Source organism: Antedon bifida, chromosome 4, assembly GCF_963402885.1.
Source record: "Antedon bifida chromosome 4, ecAntBifi1.1, whole genome shotgun sequence".
In the NCBI taxonomy this organism is placed as follows: Eukaryota; Metazoa; Echinodermata; class Crinoidea; order Comatulida; family Antedonidae; genus Antedon; species Antedon bifida.
The window spans coordinates 21,346,209-21,361,558 of NC_136229.1; the positions used below are offsets into that span (position 1 = coordinate 21,346,209).

Here is a 15,350-nt window from a genome sequence, read left to right on the forward strand (position 1 = left end):
ATAAAGTAGCAGACGACATCGTCTTTCTAGTCGGCGTGCTATGCTCTACTTCAAAGGTACTTTATGACAGTAAATGATGTAATATGAAAATCAGTAAGTACACTAAGCTACTGAACTTTGTATTCATGAATAACCAGGGTTATTATTACATTCATCACCTTTGAAAAGAATCTATAATGGTTTTCTGGTAAAGGAGTAGGCTATCTGACTTGACACTATACCAACTTAGTTATGCCATTCTTCAAAGATCCTCGATTTAAAATGATAAATTGCAGCATGCAGTTTGGTAAATACTCAATACAAGTTCAATGACTTTCCTATGCTATATGTATTGTGCTCAGCTGACGCAACATGTAGTATGCTCATCTTTTAAAAAGAGATATTAATTTTAAATGGATAAACTTAGCTTTAACTAAGATATTCTACTGTTACTCTTTCCACCCTCGATTTACCAGCATGTGCCTCTTTTGTTTTTATTTCTTTCATTCCAGTTCACTTGATGTTTCCCGAAAGAAAATTGTTCTGGCTGTTTTCATCGTTTTCATTTAGCCTTTTGCTTATTTTATTTTGTATCGCCATTGAGATCCAGCGACTGATACACACTACACAGCATTGTCATTTTTGTTCAGTAATTTGCCTTTGATTTAGATTTAAATAGAGATATTTTTATTTTTTTAAATTTTAAAATAATTGTTAACAGTTTTGCCCGCCATTTAGTACCGTATAGCTGCAGAGTATATGAATCCATTAGTCGTGAGGTCAATTAAAAATACCAACAATTAAATGAAATAACTCTATAACCATCAATGTAAACGTCACAAACACAGAAGAGCGAAATACAATAAAGTGCTTTGAAAATGAATTGCAACAAATAGGCCTATTTGCGCTTTAATTTCATAAATAACATCGGAAGGTTCTTACAGAAGTAGATAATTTAAACAAATCACATAACTTACAATGAAATACAAATAATTTAAAATAACAATCATTCTAATTATCTTCACGTTAAATACAAATCACTATTAAAATGTTACTGTGGATTGATTTAGGTACAAAAGGTGATCATTTAGTAGCCGTGGCTATAATTCTGGTGTCACAATAATTGGAGTTCGATCGTTGAAAATTTAGTTTTCACCCGAAGGCATTTTAATGTAGACAGTGTTGTCACTTTTAACAAGATATCATGTGATGGGACCAATTGCATTTCCAGATTTTAGCACAAATCGCTCTTTTGGAATTATTATGGCAACATCCACGTGATCGAGGTGCTGTAGTTTTATATATAAACCTGAACCACCGTAGAAAGAAGGTTTGGCATGAAGAATAACCACGGCTATTATTCATTTTATTTACAATACAACTATCAATTTACTGGTAATAAAAGGCAAATGCCATTTATATCAAAATTTAAGGAGAGCGTTCTTTAAAAGCTCACGCAGTCTTACGCAACAACAATTTATCATCCGTGTCACTAACACCAACAAACAACCAACCGGTTTGTCCAACCATGGTCCAACAGAAAGCATAATATTTAATTTAAAATAAGTATATATATTGGCTAAGAGATGACGCAATCAGACGGTTCGCCATTGTGTTTCATCTTTGGTTTACTGCTTCTCCGAATCAGACTACGACTTCGTGTCATATCCTTGTCGGAAACTCTAAATTTGCCATCCTTATGTCTTGACTTGTATCCGTACTCACTCATCCTTCTCTTGAGCACTGGGCTTAACTCTCTTGCGGCTGGGATCTTTGCAAGCTCTAGAAGCTTTTGAAAGATGTCTAGAATGCTTTGGTTCTCCTTTGCAGATACTTCTAAATGTGCACAATGCCAGTTCTCATTGATAGTTATATCGTTGACTTCTCCTTCGCCGACTCGACGACCAATCGATATATCTAGCTTATTGCCAACTACAACTACAGGTATCTGATCATAGTTAGATCGTTGCTCTCGAATCTGTTCGTAAATCTTACGAACTTCTTCAAACGATTGACGGTCATCTATAGCGTACACAAGCAGAAAGGCATGCGCAGTTGATATAGACAATCTTCTCATTGCAGGGAATGCCATTGCTCCAGACGTGTCCAGAATATCAACTTTGATATTGTGTCCATTTACCGTATATTCTCTACAATGTAAATCCTCAACAGTTTCTTTATATTTTGTTTCAAACTTATTTTGTAGAAATTGTGATATGATAGAACTTTTTCCAACCCTGCCAGCTCCAAGAACAACAACTCGGTAACGCTCATCCGAATCCGACATATTACTTAATAGTATGAATTTTGCAAAATTGAAAATGTACTGTAGTAGCTACAACTGATGACGCAATTATAAATAAATTTGATTATTCGAAATTTATTTATTAAATGTATTCTCACTAGCTACCAATTATAACCTCTATTGTATTTTTATCCAATCGGTATCATTGTCATTCAACAAATATGTGTTCCATTTGTCTGCTAAGCTTCATGTGCAATCTCTTCATAGCTGAAAGACACGATTTAAGCAAAGACTATACCGTTGCTTACTATGTCGTCATGGTGATAACAACCCTACGAGAAAAACATAAAAGATTTTAAAACACTTATTCAACGTTAATTATTAGTTTGACCAGCAAATAGTAATTATTTTAATCTGATCGCACTCAGATTAATTACAACCATTTTTAAAATCAAATTTATAACATAAGAACGCCATTGTTGTAATTTTTGCTTGCTAGCAATCAATTCATTTCCTGCAATAAACAAAATATGATGATTAAATTTCATTATTAAAAAATTCACTTCCGTTCCAAAGAATATATTACCACAGTAGTCAAACCTAACACCAATCCTTTCAGTAGTGTTAACATAATAACAAACGTTATTATTCTAATTTATTTACGCCCGCAGTCATCGAGTACGACTACTAGATGCTGTGTTACATCATAGCCAATCAAAAATTAAAAACAATTAAAGCACTAATGACGAATATGGAAAATGCTTTTAGCAGGAACCATCCGGGTACTTGTTCGAATGACATCATGTTGTATATTTTAAAATGTAAATTAGAAACTGTTCATAATTAATGATTGTTATCTCCAAGGCTGTTCAACCCGACCAAAAGCAGCTGCCCTTTAGAAATTCCATTTAAAATCATAAGCATGACAAAATAGATCCAGCTAGCTAATTTCAAAGTTACTCGAGCGAGTTTAAGGCCTGTAATGCTCCAGAAACTGTGGCCATTTGCCTAGCATTAAACATAATACCTTTTTTTTTTTTATTATGAAGGAGGTTGTATTTTGATAAATGCATTTTTATTTTATTGAAGGCCGTGTAATGATGTTGGATTGCATCGATATGTAAAGAAACAATTCTTAAGTTAATGGCTGCTTTAAGTTCCCCTTTAAGCAAACGTATAATGTCATCGTGAAAAAAGATGAGAGACGAAATTGACGCTTCCAGCTAACGTTGCTTCTTACAATAGTATGATCAATTTTGATGTTTACGTGACTTTCAATGGCTAAAAATATTAGATACATTCTAGGAAGCATTGTAATTCTTTCATTAATCGAAATCAACAAGGTAAATTTCTTCTACACATTTTGGCTTAAGAATGATGGGTTTTGGTACTAGGGAGATTGTTCAGGCTTTTCCATGGAGTGTGAAGCAACGCAGAAATTATATCTGTCACAAGTAGTACTTACATAATCCTGAAACAGAAAATATTGAATTTTGAAGGAAAAAAACCCAACACTATTACAGTTCAGTACCACTTTTTGTGATACTGGGCTTTAATCAATTTGTGTCGTCACTGTTTAGGCCCGATTTAAAGCAACATTTTAAGCTTCATAAATAAATAACTCTTAATGTGCTCACGAAGTTTTATTTATCAACTATGTCAATTAGGTATAACATAGCTTAGCGGTGATGAACTCGGATTTTACGAGTATGAAACACCTTCTATTCATCAAACGAAACGACTATTCTGAAGAAAAGAGCCAGTTGACACCATAAAGATTCTTATTTCTTTCTGCTAACACGCACGTAAATCTCTTTGGAACAATAAATTAATTCTCTGCATTCGATAACAAAGTATACATCACTGAACTGAATGAAACATCACCCTTCTATTCAGAATATAAATTTTGCAAGTTCCCCGGTCAATACAGTGTTTGTATCCATCCAGATTTATCCAGGGACAGTCTTACCTGTACCTGGCTGTAGTCGCCACTTTATCCAGGGGCGTATTAATCAATGTCTTAAGCTTTAATAGAATGCTAGGTAGAATTCCAAATTGCAATCGATAGATTAAGATATGAAATTATGTCTGAAGTTATATTTCTTCTAAAAGTAACGTTTTAAATCATTTTTTATCACCAAATAAATAAGATGAAATTCTTTGAACATTAAAAAAAGATAAAATGATTCCTTGGTTACTGATAAACGAAAATTCAATTTCAAAGGAATTGAATGTAACTAATATTGAACGCTAGAACTTCAACTTTAACTGAATAAAACCTATATATCAGGAAAAATTATGTTACTGTGGATTCGACTTAAAAGTTTGAAATGTATGTCGGCTTCAAGTAATCGCATGATTGGTAATTACCGCGCGGTACTTTTTTTTTATAACACGCATTACATCAATCAATTTATTCGTAAATTTTGCCTCAACAGTTCACTAATCTTCACAATAAAATAGTTTTTGCTATTCGACTATAATAAAAGACATTAATAATGTAAAACATGCTGGAAGTCATGCGCGACAGACAGGCTGGGGATTAGAATACGATAACATTTTATATGTCTCTAATGTAAAATTGTCCAAAAGAAGAACTAGTGTGTAACGAAATTATCCGAACATGCAATGGAATAGTTCATTGAAGTCCTCTAGTGGGGACCAGTCAGGTCCACCCCTCTCTCTACATTATAATATTATATATAATGATCGTATCTTAGTACGACGATAAAAACAGATTTAGTGAAAATTATTATAATTTTTTTTCTGTTTCATTTTCGGTGCTAATTATATTTTACGTGTCCAATAAAGCATAATTTATATGCTCTCGTAAATACACACTATTGATTTGGAGATATTGTGTTCGTCTTTTTATGTATTCCTGAAAATAGAAACTACCAAGATTATTATATCAACTCTTTCTTCTTCATAAGTAATAAATTAATAACAAATATATTAACTGAAAAAAAACCTCATCGAAATATGTTTCTGTTGTTTAGCTTGTCATAATAACACTAACAATTCATTTTGAAACATTACTATAAATATAAAGAAATGAATAATTAATTGATATCCAAAATATAATATAATTATTATGTGAATTGCATATAAATCTCTGTATGGTATAATCTTTAACCCACAATGCACTTTTATGTTACGCTTGTCGCGCGCGCGCCGCTACATGACGTGTGAATAAACCGTATATAAAGGGGTAATTTTTGAACGCTTCCGTTTATCATCCGTTTTTGTATTCATATCAGCTGTTTCTTCAATATAACGCCATACGATTCTTTTAAGTGAGCCACTTAAATCTAAATTTTACCTCATTAAATTTGTAATTAATTTACTAATTGCACTTTGCTATTATGCTTTTCCATTTCCAAATCGTGACAAAAGTGATACAAACATAGTTGTGGCGGCAACATACATGATGCTCACCACACACGCAAAAGACAAATTTACTAGCGCCACACGTTCCAACAATACCAGAATTCACAAGCCATGTAATGGAACGTGTCGGTGCTGCATTGTCAACGATTTGCAAACTCGTCTATTTTCTCCAGTACAAATTAAATCGACATTAGCACCAGGTTGGGCATTCTTTACTTCGTTAGCCTGTATTATAGTTTCTTTGCTGCTTTTTTTTTTACAGTGAGGTCGTCGTTAATTTTCCGTAATTTCCTTTCACGTCCTTTGAAAGGTTTCGTAATTTAGCATTGGACATGACAATAACTTAACTTAACCACTCAGCCGGATGGTTCTTAATTTTCTAAGTTACGTGACAAACGCTAATCTACACGTTGTGTGCGAGTTGAAGCATTACACAATGTTTTCCGTTTCTATAACAACGTTGATAATGTGTTGAATCGATAAAACCAGGTTATGAGGGACAATTGTTCTTTCAAAGCTGAGATTTGGTTATTATACTATCGATCCGGTCAGGTCGACCTATAACAGCAATATCGGCCTACCTAACTATGGGTGAACATGCAGTAAATTGAGTTGACCTCAGAAAAACAGGATAAAGATAACAAACTACCTAATTATCACATTTTGATTTGACGTATAATTTAATTAATGTTGATTCTCTTTTATCTCCAAATAATTAAAATTACATTAAAGAGCGCCGCATAGAGTTTACATCGCGCCCTCTATCACAAACTTTTGTTCAGACCCATGATGTTTATTACAACTTAATTCAGAACCACTATATATTTAATACATCAGATTTTCTTTTATTTATGGTTATTCTTTGAAAATGTAGAAAGGTGAATTTTGCAATTTCCCAATAAATGCAATTATGCGATAGTAATTTTAAATATACACAGATTCTTTGTCTAGATGACTCACGTAATAATTCCATTAAAAACATAATTTAACATCTAACAACATGCCAGTTGAGTATTTTAGTAAAGATAAATGATTTAAAATTGGCATTGATTGTCCATTAGATTCTCTATTTAATATCATAAGATTTACGACGGGGGAGGTTAAACTGTCATTTAGTATTAATTTCTACGCCTAACCGACAGTGTACAGTATATAGGAAAATAAATTAGACGCACGCAGAATATGAATAATTATGCCATGTGATTATTATGTGAACCAGCTAAATGCTGAAAACATTAATGCTGTGGGTATCATGTGACTTTATATTTATTTATTTATTCTTATTTATTTCATTAAACTTGATTAGAATACAAAATAGATAAGCAAAAAAAGATATCGTAAGTGTGTAAAAGCCGGAGTTTGCTGGGAAATGTAGCAGGGGTGGTATTACTAAAAAAAAGAACTTATTGCTAGTGATGCCAGACTAGTTTTTATTGGTCTACGGTGTTGGCATTGTTGCTATTAACTTCACACAGTTTTAGCCATTAATATATTATGTATTGATAATATTCCTACTTAGGGGCATTTCCACCGCCAAGAAAGCTTAACACTGATTAAGTAATATTTAATTATTATAACTGTGTCTTTTTGTGATATAAATTATTCAAGTCGTGTATTAAGTAAGTGTATACTTATTTTCGATAGGCATTTAAACATTGGTGGTCCGCTGACAACGATTGCATTAAGTCATATTATAGTTCTGAATGGAATATCATAAAATATGTTTTTAAAAATAGAAGATTCAAACTTCAATCGTAAAAAAGTGATTCACCTTGAACAATAAAGGACCGTTGAAAAAATAAGCATAGTCTGTCTCGTTTAGCTGTCTACAATTAATAATAGAATAGCATATATAATTCAAACATCCATATAAAAGATTACGAACAACAAAGAGCATCTAAAAGCGAAGGGAAAGAGAGAGAAATATAAATCGTCTAGACAATCTGAACGCACACTATGCATAAGATACAGAAAAGTTGCATACAAGTAAAATATAATTATCAATCAACAAAATACTAAAGCAATCAGATTACTTAAAATCTAGCTTGCAGAATAACGACAACTTCCGTAAGTAGTCAGAATTGGTCGTATAATATATAACGCCGCTAAGAGTTCGGCAAAAAGTGCCTCGAGTACTCAGAATATTAGGTAATCCTTTGAAGCGTGGTATATATTATAACTGATCACCTTTAGCTAACAAACGTTGATTAATACCGTAATTAACCAGGGGTTTGCTATCAAAAGGGGTCTCTATAACTAATTCTCCCTGCGGGCCTTCTTTATCATGTCAGTTGCAGTGGAATACGCAACGTAAACGGTATACTTATAGCAAATTAATTGCACGTTCACTATAAATATATATCGTGTGAAACTAGCAACCTATATACATTTGATTCTGAATTTATACAGATCGTTAATAATAGTACTATTAATATAAATGATAATGAATTAAATGAATGAATTTAAGTGGTTATTACTCCTAATTATATTGACGATGGTTAATAATTAAGACATGCGCAATGCATACTACCATTTTTGTATCACCAGGTTCTCGTACATTAACGTCTAGCGACAATAAACAGCCCCATTAATTATAGTTTGTTGTCTCCTGACTGCAACCTCACTCACATGGGTTTACCCCTGACACTATGCCTATGTGTGTTTGGACAAAGCATGTTACCGTCTCTTGACGTGAAGTGTTTGGTGTCTTTTTAGACATAAAACCGTACCAGAATCGAATCAAGTTACATCATGTAAAAGCGTCATTACATAGGGCTGAGAATAAAGTAAATTGCATTAGAAAATAATTCAATGAGTTGTGTGTAAACAAGAGGCAAACTGATCCATTAGTGAAATCTCTGGTGATGCTTTTTAATTAAATTACATGCTGTAAAATCTTAGCTCTAAAATAATGATTTTAATAGCCTTATGTTTCTGCCGATTTGTTTACAAAAATATCGTAAGAGGGTTCACATCAATTAACGTTTTTAGGTCAAAATTAAATCAGTCTTGTATTTTGTACTGTAGCCTTCGTTGAAAACAGTGGGGAAGCCATGAGCGTTAAATCGAATCCCTACAATACACCATGCACACAGTAAGATATATACTATACGATTTATAATAGTGTAGAAGAAAACATACATTGAAATACAGGATAAATGAAAACCAGAAAACCTTTTTGAATATCAGAGATAAAATACTTGCTTCGTATCATAACTGACTCGCTTCTTTAATTACCTCGACTAAGTTTAAATGTTGTCAATAACGTTTTGATAACGAATGCATACACTTCATAAAACCTCGTTTAAGAAACATCAGAAGGATATACGATCGTTTATTATCTCACAATCTTGCAATTAGTTAAAAATGTTCGCCGTTGAAAGAGAGTGACGTTTGATGTATTATATTGCATTTCATGTACCGATGGACGGCTTATACAAAGGCCTACGGTGTATTCGCACAAAGGGATGATGAAAGGAAAAACATTCTATAAGTAATAGAACGCATTGAATACACTCTTATAGTTTGTGAAATTATCTAGAGATCTACACAAGGTGAATGGGAAATATAAGAAATATACAAAAAGAAGCAACAACAATAGTTTCATTTTCAAAGAATGAAATGCCTATAATGATATTCAACCATCATAATCAAGATTCTGATTAAGTTTAGTAATGAAGAAATAATTGAAATAAATGTGAGTGAATCTCACAAAAAAAGTATAAAAGCACTTATATTAACTCTAGCGCAACAGAAGAAAATGCAAAAGTTAAACCAAGTAGGCTTACTAGATAATTCTGTAGTAGACATAAATGTTCTTTTAAAAGTAAATATAAAGAACAAATTGTGAGTAAGAATTCCTTTTTGTAGCAATGAAAAGCTAAACATCTTTTTAAGGAATTTGAAACCGATTATGTAGACCAAGAAATTGCTCGGTTAGCTTCAACTACTACTATATAATGAATACTGACTGCAGACCGAATGTAATTTAAGACAAATAAAACATCCCTTCAGGGTAAAAACAATATATTGAAGATTTTTGAAAGTCGATATTAAGCACGATCTTTTTTATCGGAAAAAAGTATATTTATCTATTTAATTGATGCTTTTATTTAAGCTTATTTCTGACTATATATTTACTTTACTATCGAATCATGTTAAGATAGGTCTTTTAACCATGTTGGCCTTTTCCATTCTCTTTTATCATTTATGAGGCTTTCAAAGCACCCACAGTTTAATAATTGAACGTACTGTAATTGTTAAATTGTAGTCATCTTTAATTTCTGTAATGGTTTTCTTTTTTTTTTCTAAAATCTTAATCGATTTGTGCAATCTATTTGTATTTTATTTATATATTTTTAAAATGGAAACAAACGTAACTCCGTATATTTTTATAAATAAATAAATATTGATTATCAATATTAATACGAGTTTTTTTTTTAAAGTTTGTATTTAATTAGCTAATTGTTTTACTATTGACTATATCTGAGAGAGTTTGGACTATCATGATAATTTAAGAATTATTCCTCAGAGTAACATCAAAACATCTTTTGTGTCTTTTTTTAGAGTTAGAAATGTTTCTTTCTGATTGAATTGTTTGTAAATATTGTTTAGAATAACATACGGTACAAATTATTTCCTTTCTATTCCGTATACTCCCTACAGATCTGTTCTGTTTGTATATCTCAGTTGATTTTAGCACGACCGCTTTCACTCGTTTCCTAAAAGATTCGTTAAGTTGGATTTGCAATTAATCTGTAACAGTTTAGTAAGTCTGTGTTTTGGTATTAACGCTAGCTTGTAATTCCAATTATTTATGCTACGCAAATCTCTCAAATCAGCAAGTATACCAATAGTAGGCCTAATCGTAAAATTGCATAAAATACTTTCCAATAATATAAGTCACTCTACTTTGGCAACCATATTTGTTTAGAGATGATAAACAATTTGAAGGATACATAACAAGTAATTTCAGTATTTCAAAATATTTAATGGGTAATTCAAATGTTATAGTGTCAATTAGTAGTTGTTTGTTGAGTCACTGAGTCTGGTACCTTATGTTCGGTTGCAATTATGTTATACACATCAACCATTTACACTAAGATAAAAGGAAACGGTTTTGATCGGACCGTTCTTTCATTTGTAAGTATACAATAATTTCTAAAGACCACAATTCGTAAAATACGAAATCTGTTACAAACCAAACAATACCGGTTGTGTGAATGTCGAACAAATAGTAGATATATTACAGCAAAACAAACAATTTACATATTTTGGATGTAGGCTTACGAAGCATGGTACGACTAATGAAAACACCAGACGTTATTGTATCAAAAGATAGATTTAGTTTATGTACATTGATGTATTCATACTTACCGTGTTTCAGCTCTTAACTGTAATTCCAATGTATTCCGCCAAATAATACGACAACCGATTTTCGAATACACAAGTATGACAACAGAAAACGCGTAAATCCTAATACAATGTATTATAAAACACCATCTGTCGCCAAGATAGACAGTGAAGGCGGATCAATGCATTGTACATACATGTATTATGAAATAGTAATAATACTTTTTTTATGGATTCATATCTGTTGATAGTGCGCGCTGTCCAATAACAACAGGCTATAAACTGTGTAACTGCTATCTTTGATACTATAGAGCAATTCTTTGCTCTACGATACTAAACGTGATGTAGTCTGCGTTGGATGTTATAACCAATACGGTAGCAAGCAGACGTTAATGTAGGTGGCGCGAAACTGCAATAGGTCGAATAAACTACTGTGTATCACTAAAACACAATACTGATGCAATGTACAGACAGACGGTTAATAAAACCTGCTGCAGCATTGCTAATAGAATTGATCAATAGTAGATTGCCGATTCATATCAATATCAGTGTATATTGCAGTGCAAGTTTATTTCAATTTAAAATAAATAAAGACCGCGAAAATGTCTTTAACAAAATAAAGAAAACGTATTTTTTTATTGTACAAAAGTTGAACTAGGGGGCGATATTGCAGTTTGATTCATTGTCATGTCTAAATATTAAAGTTTTGCTTTAAAAATATTATTATATAAAACTATTATAACAAAAAAATCATACTTTTATTTCCAATATTAATCAGGTACATTACATTTTAAAAATCGTTATATTATTTACTGGTACAGTATACTACATCTAAAACATTGTCTCCACATTATTTTACAGTCGGAATATATATGACCGTAAAATGTTATCATAAACTATGAATCTGTTACTGAGTATTATAACATTGTAACTGTGTTCAGAAAGCATGAAATAATATTGGCCATTAATATGTATTTATAATATGATATTAATCATTGTTAAAATATACACAAAATATACACATACGTTTTAATATAATATTAATTATATTACAATTCTACAATATCCACTGTATGTACCAAGAATATTATAAATGAAACTTATAATGGTTAAATTATAATAAACGTTCATAATATGTATTCATAATTCTAGATTTATATGAAATGTTCCTGATTGTGTCTTCCTTAACATATTAATTAATTATATTATAAAACATCTCACAAATTGTTTTTGTGAGAATTTCATCAAAGTTAAAAAAAACTAATTGTTAATTATAGAGAGTGACTATAGGATACCAAAAAAAGTGGCACTTCTGAAAGGCCTTTTACTAAAAAATAACCTAAAATTAAACTACAAAATTTAATTTAATTAGCCTAAATAATACATTTTAATTCTAAATTATACTTCCACCCACATCTCTCATTAGAAACCCAAGTATATTACATACTAAAAGCAACTTGGATTATATCCTTGAAACTAAACTCAGTAAAAAAAACCAACACATCAATAAAATGCTGTAATACGGCATTCTGTAGTAAAAAAGAAATAGTACGATATGTCAACAGATAATTGACATAAAGCTAGCTATACTCACATTGCATAGTCAGAACAACTTTTTGTTCTAATGCCGATATACAGCAAATACATGAATCAAAATACTATGAAGTTTAAATCTGGCATAAGTTTGACGAATGTACATTTCTCTAATTCATCTCTTCCACTGTCAAGCCGATGGAAGAATGACAGAGAAAGCTGCAAAACGCACTTGTTTCCAGGTTATCTGTCTTACAATGTGCATATTTTATAACTTAATTGCTATATCCAGCCCAAGCCACAATGTTTTTTAAATCAACTCATTTAAATAATAAAATCTTTAAAATATAGTAATACTAATTAGCAATAAAAAGTGCAATGACAAGATTTGAGAAGCAATGAGGAAACCTCTGAACTCTACTAGACCACCATTTGCAAGCTTAAATCTCTGCTGGCAAAAATGTTTAAACGCTCCAGATATTAAATTTCTATTGTTTATTATAAAATATAAACCTTTGCACCAACATTCATAATACTGTAACTCCATATATTTTTCGTTAGTGGTAAGCAAAACAAGTGTTAAAGGTTCTTATATTATAACCAATAGAAATTTAAAACCCGGCGCTACCCTTCAAGTTTTTTGTAGGTAGTAAAATGTATTATGTATCCATCAAATAATATACATTTACAGTCATTCCATTTGAGTAGGATAACTCATAACAAAGATGTCAACAAACAAAGCCAATTGGATATTTAAAAGAACTTCTTACACAGACGTGTCAAGAACCATTTCTAAAAACTGAAAAACACACCATGAATGATAAATAGAAGATAAAGCAACTGATGTATAAATTATGTGTAGACACATGTTGACTTAATTAGACATAAAACTCCTATAAATAAGTAATGGTTTTACTGCATGCGTTAAATTATGCAAGGTATAATTATACAATGATCATTTATAGGTTAAGAGTTCTTAAAGTTCAAAAAAAGTATTAAAATATAACTTTTACTCTACTATAATTTTTTCAAGTAAAATAGAGAATCTATATATAAATTATGGTTAATTCTGACATAGGCGAGCACAATGCAAAAACTTCGGTACAAATCTCCGCCTTGGATACCTACCTAAAGCGTGGTTCCCACTAGCGACGCAACGCAAGGACGTAACGCAACACAAGTGAATTGACCAATCACAAGCGATGACTTATTCGCTTGTGATTGCTAACTGTCTATAACTTCGCTTGTCATTGGTCAACACGCTTGCGTTGCGTTTACGTCCTTGCGTTACGTTCTAGTGGGAACCAAGCTTTATCTATCTCAGATGTACCGCGAAACGTAGATTTGATAACATTAGTTTTCACATCGACGCTATTGTTCCATATTTCTATCTTAGGAAGATATTATAAAGGGTTTTATAAGAAATTTTCTGATTTCAATCGGTAAATTTTAACTCTACGCGCGGTAGAAGTCATTTGCGGGTTCACGGTAAGGTGTTGGTTTCAACCAGGGAGTTGTAAAACAACTACCTGTTTCAACTAAGTTGGCCGTTGGTGCTTGGTGGCGATAGCCATTTTGTTTTTTTGTTTATTTTCGGAAAGCGTGTGTGAAGGTATATAATAGTAGTACATAAACCCCGATAGCCGAGTTTTTGAGTAATCTGCCAAGACTTTATGTATACTGTGCGCTATCTGTGTCCCGTCAGGACCCTGGGATACTTCTGCCCATGTTGCAAGCCGTCTAAAACGTCTTTCTTCTTAGGCCACTGTGTCGCGGTGTATTAATTATACCAATTACGATGGTATTTATTTGAATAAACGCCCGGAACACCTCCCCAATAAAACATCAATTCAAATAATTATCTCGCTACTCAACCCCACCCCAAATACATCTAATAAACGCCCATCCACAATATTATATTTATAACCCAATTATACTATTTTTAGTAGATTTCTTCGGACTGTTATCTACAATTTACCAAGCATTTGTTATTCTTTTTTACCACTTTTCATATCTCAATAAACACTATACGCCTTAAACGCTATTAATCATCTAAGACACTTAGGTTAGTGAGTACGTTTAGTTTTACGAATATCAAAAGCATTTAAATAATGGTAACCGACCGAAATTGTCCAGGCCAGAATGTCCTTCTAAAACTGTTTACGTCCCGAGTCATTATCATTCCGAGAACCATCGTCTACACTTCCTAGAGGGGGAGCGAGCGAAGCGAGCTCACCCTCTAGTAATATAAAATACCCTTAAGTTGTGTTCACACTGAGCCTGGATTATCTCTATGGTTAGTTTGAACACTACACACATTTTTCATTATTTTTCATCCAACCTAGAATCCGGGCTCAGTGTAAACATAGCTTAAAGTGCGACGAAGAAATAAACAACAAAATTGATACACTAACTATACTGATTCAAAATCTATGCTCAGTGTAAACATAGCTTAAAGTGCGACGAAAAAAGAAATAAACAAAATTTATACATTAACTATACTGATTCAAAATCTATTATAAAGTCTGCTATGAGTCTATATCTATAAAGTCTACTGATTGCATAACTTTTGTAATATACATAATTGCAATTGAAATGTATTTGCATACTATACGTACCTCTTCATAATGTATTTTAATATTGCCTGATCTATTTGTATCTTTCCGCTTGAATGACTCTGTGAGTGAGTGCAACATTACACAGCACTGGATAAAGTCATCAAATTTTATCGTATGGACATCAGTTCTGTCAAATTTTCGCATAATCAAGTGACAAAAGTTCATTGACCTATATTTAATTAAATAATAAATAAAATAAAACACAATTATTATATATAATAACACTATAATAA

General features: G+C 31.9%; 2 protein-coding genes across 4 annotated transcripts in view; both read right to left on the bottom strand.

The window, feature by feature from the left end:
• Positions 1–852: 852 nt before the first annotated feature.
• LOC144839703 (GTP-binding protein Di-Ras2-like) lies at positions 853–11,281 on the bottom strand. The gene is made up of 2 exons (XM_078695168.1): positions 10,991–11,281; positions 853–2,556 (listed from the first exon to the last, which is right to left on the bottom strand). The coding sequence occupies exon 2, from the start codon at positions 2,264–2,266 to the stop codon at positions 1,559–1,561; it is 708 nt and encodes a 235-aa protein (XP_078551294.1). The 5' UTR covers positions 2,267–2,556; positions 10,991–11,281; the 3' UTR covers positions 853–1,558.
• Positions 11,282–11,952: 671 nt separating this feature from the next.
• The window catches only part of LOC144840212 (sorcin-like), a 134,448-nt gene continuing 131,050 nt past the window's right edge, over positions 11,953–15,350 (bottom strand). For all 3 annotated transcript variants that reach the window (XM_078695945.1, XM_078695946.1, XM_078695944.1), the window contains 2 exons: positions 15,118–15,286; positions 11,953–13,298 (listed from right to left, as the gene is read on the bottom strand). In XM_078695945.1, coding sequence (XP_078552071.1) covers positions 13,266–13,298; positions 15,118–15,286 — 202 coding nt within the window. In that variant the 3' untranslated portion in view covers positions 11,953–13,265. The remainder of the gene's footprint in view (positions 13,299–15,117; positions 15,287–15,350) is intronic.